This window comes from Zeugodacus cucurbitae, chromosome 6, assembly GCF_028554725.1.
Source record: "Zeugodacus cucurbitae isolate PBARC_wt_2022May chromosome 6, idZeuCucr1.2, whole genome shotgun sequence".
NCBI lineage: Eukaryota > Metazoa > Arthropoda > Insecta > Diptera > Tephritidae > Zeugodacus > Zeugodacus cucurbitae.
In genome coordinates this window covers 64593799-64617295 of record NC_071671.1, presented here as the reverse complement: position 1 = coordinate 64617295, position 23497 = coordinate 64593799, and the positions used below count along the sequence as shown (strand labels likewise).

The 23497-nt window shown below is 36.0% G+C and overlaps 4 protein-coding genes across 6 annotated transcripts; 2 read left to right on the top strand and 2 right to left on the bottom strand.

The window, feature by feature from the left end:
• Window positions 1-7685: 7685 nt before the first annotated feature.
• On the bottom strand, window positions 7686-8749 carry LOC105211621 (protein TsetseEP). The gene is made up of 3 exons (XM_011183145.3): window positions 8596-8749; window positions 8190-8525; window positions 7686-8122 (listed from the first exon to the last, which is right to left on the bottom strand). The coding sequence occupies exons 1-3, from the start codon at window positions 8647-8649 to the stop codon at window positions 7826-7828; spliced, it is 687 nt and encodes a 228-aa protein (XP_011181447.1). The 5' UTR covers window positions 8650-8749; the 3' UTR covers window positions 7686-7825.
• A 1932-nt stretch (window positions 8750-10681) lies between these two features.
• Window positions 10682-12370, top strand: LOC105211711 (uncharacterized). Its single transcript, XM_011183300.3, has 3 exons — window positions 10682-10936; window positions 11007-11342; window positions 11406-12370. The coding sequence occupies exons 1-3, from the start codon at window positions 10883-10885 to the stop codon at window positions 11628-11630; spliced, it is 615 nt and encodes a 204-aa protein (XP_011181602.2). The 5' UTR covers window positions 10682-10882; the 3' UTR covers window positions 11631-12370.
• A 136-nt stretch (window positions 12371-12506) lies between these two features.
• Window positions 12507-21374, bottom strand: LOC105211618 (uncharacterized). Of its 3 annotated transcripts, none has more exons than XM_011183141.3 (3): window positions 21291-21359; window positions 12863-13198; window positions 12507-12793 (listed from the first exon to the last, which is right to left on the bottom strand). In XM_011183141.3, exons 1-3 carry the CDS (start codon window positions 21342-21344, stop codon window positions 12569-12571), a joined length of 615 nt encoding a protein of 204 aa, XP_011181443.2. In that variant the 5' UTR covers window positions 21345-21359; the 3' UTR covers window positions 12507-12568. The 3 variants fall into 3 exon arrangements, with proteins under 3 accessions (XP_011181443.2, XP_011181442.2, XP_054089904.1); XM_011183140.3 differs by lacking the exon at window positions 21291-21359 and adding an exon at window positions 13261-13366 and having other exon boundaries at window positions 12508-12793; XM_054233929.1 differs by lacking the exons at window positions 12507-12793; window positions 12863-13198 and adding exons at window positions 20498-20828; window positions 20893-21228 and having other exon boundaries at window positions 21291-21374.
• Window positions 15646-16524, top strand: LOC105211619 (uncharacterized). The gene is made up of 3 exons (XM_011183143.3): window positions 15646-15767; window positions 15847-16182; window positions 16246-16524. The coding sequence occupies exons 1-3, from the start codon at window positions 15714-15716 to the stop codon at window positions 16462-16464; spliced, it is 609 nt and encodes a 202-aa protein (XP_011181445.2). The 5' UTR covers window positions 15646-15713; the 3' UTR covers window positions 16465-16524.
• Window positions 21375-23497: the final 2123 nt, after the last annotated feature.

Here is a 23497-nt window from a genome sequence, read left to right as displayed (position 1 = left end):
AATAAATGGCATTCCCAATTTGATGGGACAGGGGCATGTAACATCGCTTCGATCGTAAAAAAGTGTTCCGCTGTAACTGGAATTATCGAGGACTTTTTAAAATAAATTAGGTTAGATGAGATATAGCATCTGCCACACTATTAGAGCATAAGACACTAGACGAGTTAACAAGTGTAAAGAGTTTCAGCATAATTTTTATAACTATCGAGTGCTTCCTAAAAAGGTTTAAGTATCTTCCACTTCCAAACAGCGATCCAATGTAGTGATCTAGAATATCTCAGCCATTATTCGTTATGGATAACTATGTGGGCAGATATTTCAATGCTTCAAGTGGACCAGTTGTTCGCAGTAGATGGTGGAATTAAGCGTATGGCCATATGGGAGCAGCTCAAAGGGGATGAATTTCTTCCAATCCCATCAAACACACAGCAAAACCTTCCTGGCCGTCAATTCCGGCTTGGTCACTATTTGGGACGATTCACCGGCCTTCGACCACGACGTTTTCGCTTGATATTGTCGTATGTGATCCATTTTTCGTCGCAAGTCATCATTCCCTTCAAAAATGGGTCGAGTTCGTTCCGTTTCAGCAGCATATCGCATGTGTTGATTCGGTCCAGATTTTGCGTTAAATCATGCAGCACCCAAACATCAAGCTTTTTTGTGTATCCAGCCTACTGCAGATGGTTTAAAATGGTTAGGTGACTAACTCCCATCTCCTGGGCCATGTCACGGGATGCCACATGGCGGTCTAAGTCGATGCTTTCCATGATTTGATCGGTATTCATCGTCACAGGTCTTCCGCCGGCTGGCTTATCCACGGTGTCGTTTACACCCGCTCTGAATTGTCGAAACCATTCCTCCGCAGTTCGAAGTGATAGAGTACCATCCCCCAAAACACCATTAATCTAACGGAACGTTTCTCTTGCAGATTTGCCTTTCACGAAGGAAAACCTTAAAATAGCGCGATACGAGCTCTGTAGACGCGAAATTCAAATGACAAAAAGGCAGAAGGCAGATATTTGACAATCTTATATTACAATGCAGATGTGTCCACTTGCACTTCCCAAAGAGCAAGGAACAGTCGAAAAAGTGGACTCGCGAACGGACGAACTTGAACACCGAAAATGGTCGGAAAAGTTATCTTTTAGGATTTGCTTGATATGATTCACATTGGATTGATTCTAAAAAATCATTGCTGAGTAACAGTAGTTATAGGAAACCGTGGTATGAAATAAATAAAATGTCCCAAAATATAACACTCTTATCACATTTCAAACAGCTGCTGACTTCTTTAATTTAATTTACATTAAGTGAAACTCTCAAGACAACTCTTCAGCAATTTTTCCGATTACTTAGTTATTCAAAACTAAGCTAACCTAATGCGACATCGCATAATTGACCCAAATTAACGGTTGTTTACATAGAGCAGCGCATAAGCGCCAACTTTTGCACTCAACTGATTTCAATTTTACGCTGACAAATTTTCGCAAGATAATTTGCGGCATTTTTAATAAGCAGCAGCACACAGATGTCGCTAAGAACAAAGGAAATTCAGTGCGAGTAAATACAGCGCGAGTGGCGAGTGAGTGAATGTAAATAGAATAATTTGGTCCATGAATTACCAGCGACTTGAGGAATTCTCCAGTGAGATTAAAATTATGTATACATATATATTTTATTCAGTTTCTTTTTTTCGAAAGACATGCGAAATTCTTTCAAAAATCAGTACACGAGAAAGTATTAACTTGCACAAATACAATAAAAGAATATTATGCAGAAGACAGCTAGTGACCGAAGCAGTGATATGACGCATAGCAGCAGCGATGAAAAGAAAGAATAAGAACAGAAAACAGAATTGCGCGCTTGGTTGATTTCACAACGCAGAAATGAAATGAAAATATAATCAAAATAAAACAAAAGTCAACTGCCTGACTGTTAAATATACAAAATTTCGAGGTGACTAGCTGCAGCGCCAGCAGTCGCCCGAAGAAAGCGCATGCAGACGCAGTGGCCTCAAGTGGCAGCAAACGCCACAAGGCACAAAGTTAGCCGGGCACGCGGACCACATGCCACACGCACACGCTAAAGGTCACTGAACACAAAAACAACAAAAAACAAGTAAGGAAGGGCTAAGTTCGGGTATAACCGAACATTTTATACTCTCGCAATTTATATATTTAACTTTATTTATATTATATAATACACAATTTGACCCACATATTCGTCATATATATTGTATAAAGTCCATTGAAAGTTGGAAACCCTAATATTAGGTTAGAAGTACCGAGGTCCTCGTGTTCGATATATGGGGCCTTAAAAACCTGTGGTCCGATTTCGGCGATTTTTAGAATGGGGCTGCCACACTATAAACGTAGTATTAGTGCAAAGTTCTGCATCGATATCTTTACTAGTGCTTACTTTATATATTGTAAAGTAAATGATTCAGATTGTCTTCAAAGTTCTGGTATATAGGAAGTAGGCGTGGTTGTAAAGCGATTTGGCCTATTTTCACAACATATCATTGGGATGTAAAGAAACTATTACAAACCAAGTTTCATTGAAATCGGTCGAGTAGTTCCTGAGATATGGTTTTTGACCCATAAGTGGGCGATGCCACTCCCATTTTCCATTTTATAAAAAAATCTGAGTGCAGCTTCTATTTGCCATTTCTTATGTGAAATTTAGTGTTTCTAGCGTTTTTAGTTACTGAGTTAACTCACTTTTAGTAATTTTCAACCTAACTTTTGTATGGGAGGTGGGCGTGGTTATGATCCGATTTCTTTCATTTTTAAACTGTATTAGGAAGTGGCTAAAAAAAACGACTGCAGAAAGTTTAGTTTATATAGCTCTATTGGTTTGCGAGATATGTACAAAAAACTTAGTAGAGGGAGGGGCCACGCCCACTTCCCCAAAAAAATTACATCTACATATGCCCCTTCCTGGTGCGATCCTTCATACCAAATTTTACTTCCATAGCTTTATTTATAGCATAGTTATGGCACGCCAGTTTCGCCATTTTGTGGGCGTGGCAGTGGTCCAATTACGCCCACTTTCGAACTTAACCTTCTTATGGTGCCAAGGAACACGTGTTCCAAGTTTCATTAAGATATTTCAATTTTTACTCAAGTTACAGCTTGCACGGACGGACGGACAGACGGACGGACAGACGAACGGACAGACGAACGGGCAGACGAACGGACAGACGGACAGACAGACAGACATCCGGATTTGAACTTTTCTCGTCACCCTGATCATTTTGATATATATAACCCTATATCTAACTCGTTTAGTTTTAGGACTTACAAACCAACCGTTATGTGGACAAAACTATAATACTCTCGTAGCAACTTTGTTGCGAGAGTATAATAAAAATTATAAAAATAAGCAAGCAGAGAATGGCATGGCGAATGAAGAGAGCAAAAAAAAATGAGAATGATAAAACTGAAGTATGCGACTTTGTCAAAAAATATTTAAATTGAGAAGAATCATATTAATGCAGAAAAAATGGAGAAAAAATACAACAAAAAATCACACAGGGAGCCACACATATTGAACTACTTATCAGAGTGCCACGAAGGAGACCGAAGGAAATAAGCGAAATGGAAAAATCGAAAAATTCCTGTTTCGAGTATGCAGGCAAATCAAATTATAAGAAAATTGCGGCAAACTTTGCAAAAGAAACGTCCGAGTGCCCGAGGGTGATCGCTGTGCGCCACACTTTTGTGCATTTAAAATGGCTGTGAAAGACAAAAGTCGCCGCTGGCAGGACAAGTTGCGCCAACAAAACCTGGCAAAAGACATGCGGCGGCCATAGCAACAATGGCAGCAGCGGCAAAGACAAGAACAACAGCCGGAACAGTTCAGCAAACAGCATTTGAGTGAATTTCTAATTTTCTACTGCAGTGATTTCGTATGCACAGCACTCAAGTGTGTGGGTCGTCGTTGCTGTCGCTACGGCTGTTTAAAATAATGTTAGTGCTTCAGCTGTTTGCCAGTGTGTGTAGGTGGTGATGTGGAGGAAAGCTGATGGTGAGCCCACAAATGCACATTACAATCGGCTACTTAACAACCGTTGCAGCGTAGGCAATCGTGCGGCGCAAAACAGTTGCTTCAACGACGCAACGAAGTGTATGCGTCCAACTCTGTGCTAGTGTGGAAAGTGAAGATTATGAAATCCTAAGGGATCTAGAGAGACTGAAGAGTGAATGTAATAAAAATGCTTAGTTAGCGGGAAGCTTAGCATATTCCAATTAGCTGCCGTTAACCATCAGTGGTTATTCTCCAAGACTTCTGAAACACCTTAACATTGCTAGCTACTGAATCTTACAATAATCAAATATATAATTTTCCTCAGTTTCAGGATCATATGTTCAAAGAAAGAGAGAGAGAAAAAAACCTGCCCAAATTCATAAAAAATCGCCTTGTAAGACAAAATTGAGGGATGACAAAAATGGAATGCAATAAAAGTGGCTTAAACCCAAATATTTGGCGTACTCAACTCGTTCATTTTACAGTTGATCCATTCCCGATATTCACAAATTGAAATTGACTCTCCTAAATTCAGAAGAGTGCAATCTAAAAGCATAAGAGTTTAAAATTTATAAAAATCAATCCACATACTGAACACAACATAGATATTGCCTTTCAAAGGGCGATCACCAAGGAAAACATATTCTTTAATTTTAATATATCTATTTTTGTTATCATTACTTCAGTTTCAAACAGTTTTACTAGCTCGTTTGGTCTTGAAATGTTTACATACTGGCTTCCAGAAAACTACTATCAGGCGCCTAATATTTTTATTATTATTAAAATGAATAATACATTTAATTTAAATATTGGTCAATTGTGCGGGATGTGTAAGATATTACTCATCACTAGCGCACCCTTAAAAATGTTGATCAATGCGCACTTTTAGGCGTTCAGTTAACGCTGCCTAACTTGGGATAATGCGCAAGTATTGGTAATCATTTTGGCTATATGTAGGTGTGCGTAACGGCTATGGCGAATTTACGCAAATCAATAATATTGAGCATCCAGAGTCTAGGTAACTCAATATTGGAGCTTAAAAAATAAAGGTTCTGGAAGTGAACATATCTTCAAAAAGGCGGGTGTTCAAATTTACTGAAATAATAATTGAAGAAATACAAAATTAAGAAGACTAACTAAATTATTAAGGAAATATTATTAAGGGGTAAGGGGTAGTCAGAGACACGAAAAAATTAGAATTTTCAGTAATTATTTTTGTTATTAAATCATGTTCTTTTACAAAAGTAATCACGAAAATTTGAAAAAAAAATTATAATTTCCAAAGTTATAGCTGTCTGTGTTGACCTAGTTTCAAAAAAAGGTCCTTGCGGTGACAATCATAAGTCCTTGGAGATTCATCTAAAATCAATCGGATAAAAAAATAAATTTTATAAATATATAATCCTGGGCCTGATCGAAGCTTTTTTTCAAAAATTAACAAAACGGCGGCCTAAGGAACTTTTTTTCTATATTTTCGGGAATAAATCAACAGTTAATTGCCTTAAAAAATCGAAATTTTTGAAAAAAAAATCCTTCGATCAGGCCTCAGTTTATTATGTATTCTAAAAGCCGTATGAACTTCATTAGAATCTACTGAGCGGTTATCGAGTTACAGTAGTCTCTAGTTCAAAAAGCATAGTTTTGAGATAAACGCATTTAAAGTTTCACATTAGCGTGTTTAATGATTTATATAAAAAATTGGAAATTTATTGTAAACAATTGTTTTTTTTTTGCAAAAGTGGAGATGCCAGATGAAGAAGCAAGCTCAAATATCTTTAAAAATCGTTTTTTTTTTCTTAATATAATTTTGGAACGCATATTTTTGATAGATCATATGTTTATTTGATAACCTCAGCAATTATTTTAATCCCCTTAAGGTCTCAATAAAATGCTATATAAGAAGACTTCTGTATATAATAAAAATATTATATATATTCTTACATTTGAGTGATTTATATTTTCCTTCTTCAATTTCATTTGTAGGTACTTCAAAATGGCGGTTACTTAATTTTCTTCAACTCCTTCATAATTTACTATTTAACAGTTGTATCTCTCTCTCAAATATTAATCAAAACCTTTCCTCTTCCTCTAAGTCTAAGCAGTTTAAGTGCCACATTATTATTATTAAATTCCCTTTTAATTTTAATTTCATATTTGCTTTCTCGGCAAGTTTAAAATCAAATTAAATTACAGCCTGTCTGAAGCAAATTTTACTAAATTGTATTTCCACAAGCTGCTTGGCGCGCTTTCTTTGTTTATATACTTAAGGAATTTACTTGCAATCCTTAAAAGCATTTTAAAAGCAACGAGAAATAATAACTTCCCTCTAGCCTCTTAAACCACTGAATGCTAGCATGCGTGTGAGCAGAGACGGCAATCACTCACGAGTATGTGTGAGTGAGCATGGGTATGTGTGTGAGTAAAAAGCCTTACCAGCAAGTCAATTTTAAGATTTCTCACCACCACCAACATTGTGGCATGCCGCAAGTTATGAAAAATAAAAAAACAATAATAATAATAACAACAAGTTTGCTGTGAAGCGAGTAGCAGTTCTCGGGAAGGATTGTGTAGCTACAAGTGAGTTGAAATTTAACGTAAGTGCTCGACACGCACACACAAGATATCGCACCTACACAGCGTATGCATATGTAATCGCACTACATTTTACATTTGCCTCCGAAGCATTTGTGCAGCGCCGGCTTTTTAATGAATGAAATTAATGTAATCGTTTTACTCAGCGTCTAAAATGTCCTTAGTAAATGATGCATCCGCGAGGTTTAACTTCCAACACAGTCATGCCGCATTTGCTTGATGAAATACCTGCGCATTGTTTTTGTTGCTTTACATATACGTTGGCAATAACTTAGACCGCGCCAGCGAACAAAGCAAACACATTACGGTTGAAATTTACAGTTGTTTTTTCGTTGGTAAATATAGGTAGTGGTGACTGAAGGTACTCAAGAGCGCGCGAGTTGATGCTCTAATGCGAAAACTTAGTGCGTTTACGGTCATTTAAATAAATATATTTAATTATAAAATACAATAACGGTTTCTTAAATAGTATTTAAAAGCAAGCAGTTGAGTAATGGTGTAGAAAACGGAAGTATAAAGGTTGGGTTAGGATACTTTTAGATATAGAAGATTAGAAATTTCTTTATAATTACACAGAAGAGAGAACGGAAGAGGTGTACAAACGAGTTGCTTCTTGTTGCTCAATATTCATAGTTAAAGACCGACGAAGCCGTGTCAATAGTTGGTGTCTATACCGAGCGATTTTCCCACAACAGCAGTGATCTCTATAGAGGCAACATTAAAGTGCTTCCTATTTTTGACATTCGATAGAAACAAAGCCATACTTTTTTACCCTGTCAACATTTCTAGTCTTATACTCTCGATTTGAGCCCAGACTATGAGTATTCTCCGTAAAAAGATCGTCAAAATCGATAAAATCGTTTTAGATCCGGTTCTGAGATAACCTCCCAACCTTGCTTTTAGTATTCTGCTAACTTTTGCTATTAACGTTATTTCTTCAAGACTAAATCGCCAGTGAAAGGTCATACCAAAGGTAACTCGATTGAGAAGATCGCTTCTTCGAAATCAGATCTTCAAGATCTTCAACTCTTCAACATGGTTCGCACTAAAATAAAATAGTAATGTCATTAAAACACTGTATTTTTATTGCAATCGAGGGAATATTGAAATCATAGTTTTATTATTTCACTTTTGTTTAAATTTCCAGCGAGACCAAAATTTTGAAAACATAATACAAACCAGAATTTTATTACAAATCGAAAATTTACGAGGAAACTGGAGCGGCTGAACTAGCGACAGCAGCAGTACTGTCAGCAGAATCAGAACTTGCTGGGGGAACAGTGCTGGAAGCAGATGCGGTACTTGTACCAGGCAAGCCATTAGCGAAGCAAGCATACAACTCTTTGTAAGTCTCGGAAGTCTGCGAAGTGTAGGTGTACTGAGCGGCGCTGGTGCAGGAAGCCTCCTTATCGCTGATCTGTTGCAGACCACCTCTCAGAGAAAGCGCAGCGTTCGAAGCGCTGTCCGACAAGGTATAGATTTCCAAAACATCAGATGAAGACTAATGAAAAAGGAAAATATATATGTTACAAAGATAATAACACTTTCATATACACAAATAGACTTACAGCGCTGACGTAGCAATTGAAGAAGTCCAGCGTATCGTTGTCACTGTTGCAGGTGGTGAAGGCATTGCAAATGGCGGCGGTCTGATTCACAAATGTGTCGCGATTCTGAGCTGCGATGGCGGAGAGATTGGCTGCTGCTTGGTTGGCCACGGTGACACATTGTTCATACTGTACCGAGAAGTTGGACGAAATCTGATTTATGATTGGCATGTAGTAATTGAAACACTCGGTGGTGACGGCGGGATCAGCGGCACCGCCCAAAGCATTCGCCTCAGCCAACATGCGGAGTACGCCATTGTCAGCATTAGCCTTGGCCACGGGTCCGAGAGGTGTGGCCTTTAAAGTTGGAAGAACAATTTTTATTAATTTAAAATTATTTATGAAACACATTTGATATTTCACCTACCGCAGCAGCGCCAATTAGCGCCAAGCAGAAGCAAGTCAAAGCAACAGTTTGCATATTTATGGATCGTTTAGTGGTACACTTCGAAAATTTGAACACTAATGAGGTGCCCAAAATTGAAAATTGTCTTTTATAGCGACAATCTGTGGCCTTGAATGTAATTAGCTAATTTGGCAAATCTAAAATTTTGATGATTGAGTGAGCTGGTGGGTCATTAACGATTATTATTGGCCGAAAAGCAGCATATGCTCGTTCCTGAGAATTACGCACATGCAACGTTGAGCCAAATGGTGGAAAACTATGTACTTGTAAAAAAGTCCCATGCAGTGCATGTGATTTCTATAAATAAATATTACATACTTCAAAAAATGCCCTGACGGAATGTTAATGCGTTTTATTGTAGAGAGCGATATTCGAAGTTGGACAATGACGACGAAGACGAAGAGAGGTGACCGTGATTTCATACTTGAGTATTACTTAGTTTCGTTTATCATTCTTAGATATTGGCATGAAATTATAATTTCCCTATGATATTGTGAAATTCGAATATTCGGAGGTCAAGGGTCATCAGTAAGCATACTTGAAGACAATAAGTATGAAATTATTTGGTTTACATATAGATCTGTACAATGATCTAGTAATAGCTCGTCTATTCATATCGCTATATCGGAAATGAGTCTACTACAACTAGTCAATAATTGATCCTCATAAGATCAAACTGAGGGTCAGAAAAACTAAAAAAACTGGACAGCTATTTAACCCTCTTTGAGTTTAGAAAAATGTCTCGAAATCCCACACGGCCTTTGATTTGAATTCTTAAAATCACAAACAATATCTTTCAAGTGACCAAATGAAAATGTCTCAAACCTTTGTCTGATTAGCTTTTTAAGAATCTCAATGGCATGCTTATGAGTGAGTAGTTAAAAACATAATCAATATTCAAAATAATCGATAAAGTAAGAACTCTTCTCTCGTAATTATTATCTTGATTTTACCTTAGGCAATGGACTCAGCACTAAAACAAATTATTTGAATTCTTAGTGTTCTTTAAAAATAACTTACCAAACAATTGTTACAATGCTTTACTTTTTGGTTTCTCGTTTTCTTATCACCTCTAATTGGTAGCATGTGAACTGGTATCTGTGATGTCACTGATAATGGATATGAAACACATGTAGTTATATGTTCATCGCCGATTACAATTGAATACAATTAAGTGTATCTGATAACGGTATTATGTTGACAAGCACCCGTAAAGATATGACAAACTCAAAATAGTATTTATTTATACTCGAGGAATGAAAGTGATACTTGACAATATAAGTTGTTTACTTTAAGTGTTCCATGAATTACAGCTATAAACAGCAACAAAAGAATTGTATCGATTAATCAATTTACTATAATTGACATTTAATATGTGGTTAATTTTATTCTAGACAATTGAACAGTAATCGAAATGTATATACCATAAATACAGGGTGGAACAACAAGTGTCTTATAATTTGTATTAAAGTTACAAATTTATATAAAGCCTCGAAACAAGAGAATTCGGCGTTCTATTGAAAATCTTGATAATCGGAAGATGCTCCATAAACATGGATATTGCAAAAGGAAGAAAAGGCACGATTGTTCTATTACCTTTTCCAGCTTTCAAATGGTGTGGAAATATGGAGCAGACAGCTATAAAATATCACAACAATATTAAAATCCTATGAGTGGATATAATCCTACAAACTATAGAAACCGTTACGACAAATAGAGTTAGAGAAGTTAAAATAATTTGTCAGGAAGACAATTAGGTACTCCTTCAGCAGTAAGTATCGTTTTTTCGTTTCAAATAACTTTCAACACTAAGTGTTGGTACAAAAGTGAGTCATTTAAATAATTAATTAAATTAAAATTATCAATGAATTGTCACTTATATAATATTTCAAATTATTATTGATGGATTAGAGTCTAATGCAACGAAAGTCTAATTTAGACTAATAATAAATATGGGTGAGTCATTAAAACACCATGCATTCTCCACAATGAGTATTTTATAACAGCCCTCTCTGTTTAGAAGCGTCATAACTGTCTTGCCTTAATTGATAAAAAATATATATCTAAAGACACTCAATCAAAGTTGTATGTACATATGTATGAAGATATAACGAAACAGACAAATTTGTTGGTGATTATAAAATTTCAACAGTAGATATGAAGGTAATTGTTATAGCAAACTGATTTGGTATTGCGGCTGCTCATTTGACTTAAAGAACTCGAGGAGAAGACGACACAATATAATATTATGCAAACTATTATTTTTGCAATTTTGGCCTTGGCACTCATTGGCACAACGGCGGTAATATCAAAAATCGGCAAATTTTCTTCAAACACACATAAATTTTCTTCAAACACACATAACATTTCAGGCTGTACCAACATTTGCTGTCGCCAAGGCGCAGGCTGATGAGGATATTTTCTATTTGCTGGATCAAAATATTGCCTCAGGCGGTTCCGACAATTCCAAAATCACCACCGAATGCTTTAATTACTACATGCCAATCTTAAATAAAATATCCGTTAGTTTTTCGGTGCAATATGAGCAATGTGTTAGTCAGGCCTCACAAGCAGCAGCCAACCTCACCGCCACGGCAGCTCAGCAACGTACTTCCTTCGTGAATGAGACGACCACCATTTGTGGCGTATTCACTTCGTGCAATAGTAAGAGCATTACTTTGGACTTTCTCAGTTGCTATGCCACTGCCGTAAGTGTTTTTGTAGATTACTATTTATATTTGTGCCAACTTGATTCCATTTCTCTCAACCAGACATCGACTGATACCAATGGAATCTATAATCTGGCAGACAGTGCTTCGAATGCAGCTATTTCACTGAGAGGTGGACTTCAGCAAATTAATGATACCGAGGAAATCTGCAAAAATAGAGCTCAACAGAGTATGTCCACACAGACATCGAAAACTTATAAGGAATTGCAGGCATGCTTCACCAATGGTTTACCAGTGGTTACTACTGGCACTGCTGCTGGATTCTAAAGCGGATTGCTTTAAACGCTTTCCAAAACATGTATATTTACAATTGTAACTATCAACATATTTGAAATGAATCCACATAAAAAACACAAATTGCCAAAGGTGTATTGAAGAAAGCGTGATCGTAACATCTACCCACATTTTACTCCTCCGTTCACTGAGAAGAAAACGTCGATAGTTATATCTTCAGTTAGCTCGATATAAACTGACTCAACAAAACGCTTCATAGATGGGTGAGGGTCATTTGATTCCTTCTTGGTGTTCTGGACACGTTTGATTGTTACTATTGTTTAGTGTATTTAACGATATTTTATATTGCCATCGAAATCATCTGACAGTAGGCTCAAATAACAGATGTTTCCGAAGGGATCGAATAGAAATGATGGAAGACAAAGAAAACCCTTACCTACCACTGATACTATTCAAATCGAGTTCTGCGACTGCATCTAATGGTGGTTATTGTCGTGATGGAATAAAGTTCATCAGGGTGAATATCGGCAAGAGTATTTTTATAGAACATTAGGATGCTTCTTCTAAATGCCTGTCATGCTATCATTTAAGAGGATATCACTGCAAAATTTATTGATATGCTTCCTAACTTGGATCTTGGATCCTGCTGTTTTTTCGTATAAATGGTATTCTGAAGACAATATAATTAAATAATTGAAATACATTATCAACCGCATTGTATTGAAAAAGTTATGCCAACTCAAAAACTTCACTGGGATCTCAACTAATTCGCCATTTAATACTGATAATCCAATAAGAGATTCGAGAAAATCACGTTATCAACCAAAAAATGATCTTACTAAAACACAGTACACAAATTTTCATGTAATTATAAAATAAATATTTATTTTTTAATACTTTTACATATTGAAATTAAACGTCCTCACAAACAATTGAAATGTTGTTTGTCAACTTATATTTTGGATGACTTTTTAAGCTGAAGAAGCAGAAACAGTTGTGCCGGCAGGCAAACCATTAGCGAAGCAAGCGTAGAGTTCACTGTAGGTTTCAGAGGTCTGCTCCGTGTACGTACTTTGGGCGTTGTTGGTGCAGATGTCCTCGGTGTCCTTGATTTGTTGCAATCCTCCCTTAAGAGAAATGGCTGCGTTCGAAGAGTCCGTCGACAAGTTGTAGATTTCATTGATATCAGCTGAGGCCTGAAAGAAGAATAAAAATATATATTCAAGTTAATACAAAAATAAATCATGTTCTTCAAAAACACTTACGGTTGAGGCATAGCAGTTGAAAAAGTCCAAGTTATCGGTGTTGCTGTTGCAGGAAGTGAACGCACTGCAAATCGCGGAGGATTCATTCACGAAATCTGCACGATTCCGGGCGGCCATAGCGGAGAGATTAGCCGCTGCTTGTGAGGCCACTGTGACACATTGTTCATATTGCACGGAGAAGTTGGTGGTAATTTGATTTAAGATCGGCATGAAATGATTGAAGCACTCGGTGGTGATATCAGGATCAGTGGAAGACCCCAACAAATTAGACTGTGCCAATAAGTTGAGTATACCATTGTCAGCCCTTGCCTTGACAACTGATGCACTCGGTGCAGCCTGTTTATGTAGAATTATTTTAATAATTTAAGTACTTACAGTCATTTCGAGATCTAACTCACCACTGTGACACCAATGAGAGCTAATAAAAGGATGACAATAGCGCTAGTTTGCATTTTGCGAGGTCTTTCACTTTTCGATTACTTTAGTACGAATGAGTAGGTCACACTTAGAGTTTGCCTTTTATACTAATTTTCATCAGATAACACATTAATTGTTTGTAAGTTTATTGATAATTTGCAAATGCCTGCCACGAAATTGATTGAGCAGCTTTTTTGTTGCTTCTTTCGACAACGGCGACAACTTCGTTGGAAATTGAAACGGAAGGCTAAGTTGCGTGCCGAATTTGTGAGTCATGAACTCAACACATTTTTTTTATATTTTATATTTAGTATATTGAGTTTGAATTTGATGTAGAAGTGAATTTTATCACTATATAGACTTCCTTTAGTTCCTTTTTACCAGCATTATATAAAAAGTTTTATATAATATCAATCACTAAGATATTTCAATGGAATTCAGAAATCGGTTTTTAATAAATAGTATAACTAGTTACACTTTTAAAATCGGCCTATGAAATAATTCAGCCCTAATATTCAAACTTTGATAACATTTTGGTGGATTTTATGTTGAATATATGAATTATGTGTACTCTTCATAAAATTGTAGGGAAACATGTTCTGAAGTATAGACCTTCTCAATATATTTAGTATGAAATCGGCTTAGACTTTGATCTAACCTGCATATCTACGTATATAATGATATTCTCTGATCTGGTTGACTTTTCCGTTCATCCCACAAATATAATTTGGCATTGGTATACTAACGGGTGATTTTTTTGAGGTTAGGATTTTCATGCATTAGTATTTGACAGATCACGTGGGATTTCAGACATGGTGTCAAAGAGAAAGATGCTCAGTATGCTTTGACATTTCATCATGAATAGACTTACTAACGAGCAACGCTTGCAAATCATTGAATTTTATTACCAAAATCAGTGTTCGGTTCGAAATGTGAAAATCCGCTTTTTTATCGACAAATTTTGTTCAGCGATGAGGCTCATTTCTGGTTGAATGGCTACGTAAATAAGCAAAATTGCCGCATTTGGGGTGAAGAGCAACCAGAAGCCGTTCAAGAACTGCCCATGCATCCCGAAAAATGCACTGTTTGGTGTGGTTTGTACGCTGGTGGAATCATTGGACCGTATTTTTTCAAAGATGCTGTTGGACGCAACGTTACGGTGAATGGCGATCGCTATCGTTCGATGCTAACAAACTTTTTGTTGCCAAAAATGGAAGAACTGAACTTGGTTGACATGTGGTTTCAACAAGATGGCGCTACATGCCACACAGCTCGCGATTCTATGGCCATTTTGACGGAAAACTTCGGAGAACAATTCATCTCAAGAAATGGACCCGTAAGTTGGCCACCAAGATCATGCGATTTAACGCCTTTAGACTATTTTTTGTGGGGCTACGTCAAGTCTAAAGTCTACAGAAATAAGCCAGCAACTATTCCAGCTTTGGAAGACAACATTTCCGAAGAAATTCGGGCTATTCCGGCCGAAATGCTCGAAAAAGTTGCCCAAAATTGGACTTTCCGAATGGACCACCTAAGACGCAGCCGCGGTCAACATTTAAATGAAATTATCTTCAAAAAGTTTTTTTTTTTTAAAAAGTTATCAAGCTCTTAAAAAATCACCCTTTATATGATTTTGTGAAGGAATTGAATTCTAATTTTTGGAAAAATGTCAACCAGCAGAATTTATTTCGGATTATTTTTATACTAAATACTGAAGCATTTATAAATGTGTATTTCATATATATTTCTATAGATATAGACATTCTTTATATTCTTATATTCCGAACCGTTTGATATCTTCTACGGAATATGGGATATATGTATGCAAAAGCTATTAGATTTAGTTCAGTCTGCCTTGAAGCGAACAAATTATTTCGGATATCGTATTATATCAGCAAATGCCTATGAGCACTAAAGGCTCCTGGTTAAAAAATTACTTTAGTTGTTCAGCATGAATCTACTGACTTCTTAGGGAGAAAAACTTACAACGAAATATAAGATTGAAATTATTATCAATCGAAAGCTTAAACAAACATATTTAAGCAACAATTTATATTTCCGACGCTCATTTGGTTCCCAACAATCTCATGTAGCCATATTTTCAAAGTAGTGAGCTTTAAATAATATTAGCTTAACTGGGTATGCATGATATCCCTAAGGTGTGTGAATTGTAACATATAAGTTTCTAATAACCATAAGTGAGTCATATCTACCTCGCATTCTGCTTGATTTGTCGGGAAGTCTTTAAGAACGTCATAATTTAATAGCAGCATTAACTGATAAATAAAGCCGAAAAACGCACAATCAAAATTGTGAACACACACATACAATAGTAGTATTCTGTATATATGAAGATAATTAGTATAAAAAGCAGTCGCATAGCTTCGAAAATTCATTCGCTTACAAGAAAACGCAAAGTAAAGGACGCAACAATATGCAGACTGCAACTTTCACAATTTTGTCTTTGGCCCTCATTGGCGCCGCAGTGGTAAGATCAAATATAATTAAAACTTTTTTGTTACCTCAAAACAGGTATAAAATATTTCAACATACTTCCAATTCACCAGGCTATACCGATCGCATCAATTGCCAAGGCCCGTGCTGACAATGGTATACTGAACTTATTGACACAGTCTAATTTGTTGGGTTCTTCCGCTGATCCTGAAATCACCACCGAGTGCTTCAACCATTTCATGCCGATCTTAAATCAAATTTCGACCAACTTTTCCATACAATATGAGCAATGTGTCAACGTGGCCACACAAGCGTCAGCCAAACTCTCCGCCAAGGCAGCGCAGAATCGTGTAGCTTTCGTGAATGAAACCTCCGCGATTTGCAGTGCTTTCACCTCCTGTCACAGTGACACCGATAACTTGGACTTCTTCAACTGCTACGCCACAGCCGTAAGTGTTTTTGTAGGATATCAATTGTTTTGGAACTAACACTAAATATTTTCTCTCAACTAGGCTTCAACTGATATCAATGAAATCTACAATTTGTCGACCGACGCTTCAAACGCAGCCATTTCTCTTAAGGGAGGATTGCAACAAATCAAGGACACCGAGGACATCTGCACCAACACCGCTCAAAGCACATACACGGAGCAGACCTCTGAGACCTATAGGCAACTGAATGAGTGTTTCGTCAATGGCTTGCCAACCGCTAGTACTATTGCCATTAATTAGGCCGGTATTCGAAGATTTTTGTTAAAATCTGTTTACGTTGTCAAATAAAAATTGAATGCATGAATATTTAGAATTTCCATTTTTTGGCCAAATATCTTTGGTATATTGCTTTGGCTTTCTTAAGCAGTTTTTTATAATTAGATTTGCGGCGAAAATTATGAAACATTAACTATTTTGTAGATTATATCATGATCAATATTAATCTGAAAGTGATGCTGAAGTGGAGTTTCCCGCAGCTAAAAAGGTTAACCCCGCATCTCGACAGGCAAATATTTCTATTTTGCCATATCTGACATGTTATAGATTGCATGTGGTGAACTTTCACTTCAGCACTTTGACAGCTAATTTTCCTTTTCGGAAAGGAGGTTCTAGTAGCATTTTGTTTGTTTTGCGTCTTAATAAATAGAAATCGATCGCGAATTAGTACAATTATATTTTACATTACAGTCTCAATATAAAAACGTTTCGTGTTTTCTCTTTCCGCCAACTTTCTGCAATTTTTTCAATCATTTAAGCGCTGCAATATAGCGACCTGCTTGCTCGGCGACATTGTGAAAATGAAATATCAGCAATCAAATGCCCACATAAAATGTTTCTATCGGCCATAGCAATCGATTTGACAGTTCAGATGATAGAAATATTTGCCTTCGAGATTTTAGGTAACGAAAGCATACCAATAATTTCTAACTCCCAACTTGAATTTGTAAAATATATGTTAATCAATGGTAATCTTAAACTGATTCTTAAAAAACTCTTTTTTTCTAAATAATTATAATAATTTTAAAATATCATCAGATAACTGCAAACAAATTGTATTGCTTCCCTTAACACATCGTAGTATGGGAACTGGTGTCTATGATGTCACAGATAATCGCTATTAAACACATGTTCATCGCAAGAACAATTAAGTGTGTATGATAACGGCATTATGTTGACAAGCACCCGAAAAGATGTGTCAAACTCAAAAATGTATTTATATATACATATGTATATACTCGAGAACTGAAAGTGAATGCGAGCTACGGCACTTGACAATGTTCTTTTTAACAAAAAACAAGTAAGGAAAGGCTAAGTTCGGGTGCAACCGAACATTTTATACTCTCGCAATTTATTGAAGAAATTTAACCAATACATATATGCGGAATAAAGCTCACCGTATTTTTGAAAAACCTATAATTAGGTATATGGGAGCTAGGAGAAGATACTTTTGAAAAACCTACAATGAGGTATATGGAAATGTTATGACCCGATTTTAATAATTTTTGGAACAGAGACACACTATTAGAAGAAAACAATTTCCTCTGAATTAAATTGAGATATCTAAAAGATTTACCCATATTTTCGGTTAAAATTTATCCTTAGGCGCTGAGTTCAACATGTTCGATATCTGGGGCCTTGAAAAGTTATGGTCCGTTTTCGACAATTTTTTCACAAGTGAAGCCAGAGATGATATGCAGTAATTGTGTAAAGTTTTATACCGTTATCTTCATTGGTTCCTTATGTTTACATTATAAAGTTAAGGAATAAGATGGATTTCAAAATTGAGTTATAAGGAAAGTAGTAGTGGTTGTGAACCGATTTCGTCTATTTTCTGTCCGTGTTATCAGGGTGTCAAGAAAATATTATATACCGAATTTCATTCGAATCGGTCGAGTAGTTCCTGAGATATGGTTTTTGACCCATAAGTGGGCGATGCCACGCCCATTTTTCATTTTGTAAAAAAATCTGAGTACAGCTCCCTTCTGCTATTTCTTCTGCAAAATTTAGTGTTTCTGACGTTTTTCGTTAGTTAGTTAACCGACTTTTAGTAATTTTCAACCTAACCTTTGTATGGGAGGTGGGCGTGGTTATTATCCGATTTCAACTATTTTCATGGTGTGTGGTGGGTATGTAAGAGACCCGACTGCAGAAAGTTTGGTTTATATAGCTTTATTAGTTTGCGAGTTAAATACAAATAACCGATTTGTGGGCGGAGCCACGCCCACTTCCCCAAAAAAATTACATCCAAATATGCCCCCTCCTAGTGCGATCCTTTATTCCAAATTTTACTTTTATATCTTCATTTATGGCTTAGTTATGACACTTTATGTGTTTTTCGTTTTCGCCATTTTGTGGGCGTGGCAATGGTCCGATTCTGCCCATTTTCGAACTTGATCTTCTTATGGTGCCAAGGAATATTTGTGCCAAATTTCGTCAAGATATCTTTATTTTTACTAATTACAGCTTGCACAGACGGACAGACGGACAGACGGACGGACGGACAGACATCCGGATTTCAAATCTACTCGTCACCCTGATCACTTTGATATGTATAACCCTATATCTAACTCGTTTAGTTTTGGGTGTTACAAACAACCGTTATGCGAACAAAACTATAATACTCTCGTAGCAACTTTTGTTGCGAGAGTATAAAAAGAGAATTGTACCGACTAATCAATTTAATATAATTGACCTTTAATATGTTGTTAATTTAGTTCTAGACAAATACATAGACAATATATAAATACAGGGTGCTACATCTTGCCAACTGCCTTGTTTCCTCAAACGGTCGTACCAATTGTTATTAAAGAAATATTTTGGTAAAGTTGAATCATTAATGAATTAAAAAATATCAATGAATTGTCGCTTGTTTGGCATATCAAAAACTTATTGATGAATGAGAGCCCCATGCAGCGAAAGTCTACATTCAAGTAATAATAAATATAGGTGAGTCATTAAAACTCCACGCATTCTCCACTATGAGTATTTTCCAACAGCCCTCTGAACTTGGTAGCGTCATACCTGTTTTGTCTTAGTTGATAAAAGTAAAGCTAAAGACACTCAATCATAGTTGTATTTATATGAGTATGAAAATAACACCGTCAGCCCAATTTTTTTTAATCATACAAATTCAACAATAGATATGAAGGTATACCGATTTGGCATTTCGGCTGCTTTCATAGTGCAGATTTCGTGTGACGAAAGACGGGCTCAAATTCCGCTTAAAAAATAGAGCCATTTGCCCGTATTTCAGTTGTATAACAAGGATTTTCAGAACCTCCATCGTTAATTGTGTAATATCAGTTAGTAGGTGATTTCCCCTGCTTTGTTTTACTTCCAACAAGTTTCTTCAAAATCGTCCAAGAGAATATTTTTTGGGAAAGAATTATGCTACTTAACACGTATTTACAGATCTTTTCGAGTAAATGGTGTTCAGATCAAGGGTATCGAATAAATTATTGACAACATTCATTTGGACTTCAACTAATTCGCTATTTAAGGGGTTATATACAGTTAGACGGCCGAAAAAAGTGAATTTTCCAGAATTTTTTCTGAGAAAACTTTTTAATTTATTGATCCAAAAATTTATACACATATTATGGTATCTTTTAACTGTATTTTAAGACTTAGTACTAGTAAAAATATTTATTTGAAAAAGAGCTACAGCTGATCTCCAGGAGCTCCTCTCAAAAAAGACGTTTTGCGGTGACCACTATATCTCGGAACTGGATCATCCGAAATTAAAAAACCAAACAGATTTCGTTAAAATAATTTTAAATCTAGTAATTAATCGAAGGAATAAGCAAAATAAAATTTTTTGACAAAATGGCGGTTTCTCAAAAAAAAAAAATCGATTCTTCACCGAAATTTCGGAGTAAATTGTTTATAAAAAAAAAAATATTTATCGGAGAGAAAAAATTTTCGATTAATTACTAAAAAAATATATTTAAGAAGGTCGTGTTAAAATTTGAGACTAAACGGTCTAGGCGTTTTCGAGTAATGTTGGTCAGTGGCTTTGAAAACACCATTATGAGAAAAACGCGCTACCGCTCGGACCTTGTACTTCCAAGCGCTCTAAAACGCTTTTTCAAATTTTTCATTTGCTTGTAACTTTGAAAATATTCACCGGAACGATATGAAATTTTCTGTGTGTATTCTTAAATATATATACATTAAGAAAATGAAATAAAAAAATCGATTTTTTTGAAAATTCTAACTGTATATAACCCCTTAATAAAAATTAAAAGGATTTCACTGAAAGACTGTACACAAATTGTCTTGCTTTTATAAGGAAACATTATATTTTTGAATAGTTTTCTGTATCGATATTAAACATTAAATGAAAATGTTGGGTTCCAAATAGTATTTTTGAAGACTTCTTAGCCTTAAGAAGCAGAGACAGTTGTATCGGCTGGCAAACCATTACCGAAGCATGCGTACAGTTGTCTGAAGGTCTCAGAGGTCTTCTCAGTGTAGGTGCATTGGGCAGTGTTGGTGCAGATATCTTCGGTGTCCTTGATTTGTTGCAATCCTCCTTTAAGCGAAATAGCAGCATTCGAAGCGTTGTCCGATAAATTGTAAATTTCATTGATATCAGTTGAGGCCTAGTTTAGAGAATAAAATTCGAATCAGTTAAAAAAAAAATTGATATCCTACAAAAACACTTACGGCTGTAGCATAACAGTTAAAGAAGTCCAAGTTATCGGTGTCACTGTGGCAAGAACTGAAAGCACTGCAAATCGCAGAGGTTTCCTTAACGAAATCTGCACGATTCTGAGCTGCCTTAGCGGAGAGATTGGCCGCTGCTTGTGAGGCCACTGTGACACATTGCTCATACTCCACGGAGAAGTTGGTAGAAATTTCATTTAAGATCGGCATGAAATGGTTGAAGCACTCGGTTGTGATGTCAGGATCAGCGGAAGAACCCAACAAATTGGATTGTGCCAATAAGTTGAGTATACCATTGTCAGCACGAGCCTTGGCAATGGAGGCGACTGGTATAGCCTGTTTAAGTGTAATTGTTTAAGTAATTAAAGTACTTACAGTCTCTTAGAGATTTAACTCACCACTGTGGCACCGATGAGAGCCAAAGAAATAATTGTAATAGCGCTGGTTTGCATTTTGCGAGTTCTTTCACTTTTCAAGTAGTTTAGTACGAATGAATAGGTCACATTTTGAATTTGCCTTTTATACTAATTTTCATCAAATACAGCATTAATTGTTTGTAAGTTTGTTGATAATTTGCAAATGTCTGCCACGCGTGAAATTGATTGAGCAACTTTTTTGTTGCTGCTCTATCAATTAAGCTTTTAAGAAAACATTTGTCACCAGCGACAACTTCGTTGGAAACTAAAATGGAAGGCTAAGTGGCGTGCCGAATTTATGAGTCATGAATTCAACACCGTTTTTTTGGATATTGGAAAAAGTTGAATATGTATAATTGAAATCACCCTAATATATTTTGAAAGGAAGACAAATCGACTTCTCTTTTAACGTCGCAAAACTAATGTGAATTAAAATAATATACTAACCAAGGCTCCAGCTACTATTACTGATCTCTTCCAGTAGAAGCCATTAGATATTATGGGTTCTTTCATATGCACAATTCTAATCACCAACTCAGCTGCTGAAAAATCGTTTTTAGGCAGGAAACACTTTTCCTTTACTAATGTTCCAAAAATTCGTCGTACACATATTTTTTCTAACGCCATGGATCTCTGCTCGGGGATGGAGTTAAGATTTCATTAATTTTTCAATTTGGTTAAAAATCAGTGAAATATCATCAGTTTACTAAAGTTTTCTAAATTTGTGTTCGAAGCATTTCTTTTTTTGAATTATAGTTAATTTTTCAAATATCATACTGTATAATAATATATTGTGCTAAGAGAGAACTGTATACTCGATTCGATAATGCCTTTCAGCATAATCACAGGGAACTAAAGTCATTACGAAAAAAGTTCACAGAACTCCCATGAGTTCGCCAAACGTTTGACAACTACGGGTACAGTTTCCAAAGCTAAATGTTGGAAGGTGAGAAGGAGGATGATCACTTTCTCCTCCATTGTCCAGCATTCGCCAGACTAAGGTTAAAACTCCTAAAACTCCTCTATATACGTAACTTCGACGAACCTAGCGAATTGGCTAGAATTGATATTTGCAGATTGGAAAAAAATATGGAAAAATCTAGACGCTTTGCGGAATTGTAACAGTCTTTTTGATCCATTTGTTGGAGTGTTTTTGGCATATTGAAAGACCAGCATTCACAGCTGTACAAGTGCGATTCTACGCGTTATCTTGTGAAACGGTCTTCCGCTTAGCCTAACCTACATTTCTATTGGCAAAATTAATTAAAATTAATAAATATGAAAAGTTTCAATGTATTCAATGCGTCGAATTAACAATTATATTAACATGATTATTTTATTAACTTAAAAGTTAATGTTTATCATAAACATAAATAGTAATTTGAAAAATTCACAGAATAGTTTGAGAAGGTAAATAATTACCTCCGGCAATAATGAAATGGACCAATTCCGTGTGAATTAATGGTTCTCAAAACATTTAAAACATTCTTGCAATCAATTATATTCATTTGATGAATGGATACTTTGCCACTTAAGTGATTATGTATTATTTGCAATTCTCGGAAAACACTAAGCTGCTTTTTTTGGGAAAGATAAATTAATAGTGGTACACATTCTCACACAGGCACAGCATATTCATGTAATTCATACCACAGCACTGTTGAAAAAGTACCGAATTCTAGGAAAAATTTAGGCAGCAGAATTGATTTCACATATTCACATATTCACATACCAGCGATTGCTTAAAACCCACACCATAAGTACCATAGGTGGTAAGTAGAAATATACCGACAATTTTGGGGAGTACCGCTCTCCCTCAATCTTACAATGAAGCAGACGTTTGAAATTGTATAAGTTCAAAGCATAATTTTTACGCCAGAGTTGTTATTCCCAGAATTTCAAGATCAAACCGATCAACATTTGGATCTTAACACTCTCGTGCACCTAACTCAAAAAACTCGTACTAAGCGTTGTACCATCGATAATATTTTGTAACATACAAGTGAGTCATACATACCTGTCGTTCTGGTTGGCGTGTGGGAAAGTCTTTAAGCACGTCACACACTAATAGCGCCATTAACTGATAAATGAAGCCAAACAAATGCTCAATCAAAATTGTATGAAAGGTAAATAGCAAACTATACAAACTTACAATAGTACTATGCAGAATATAGGCAGATAATTGGTAT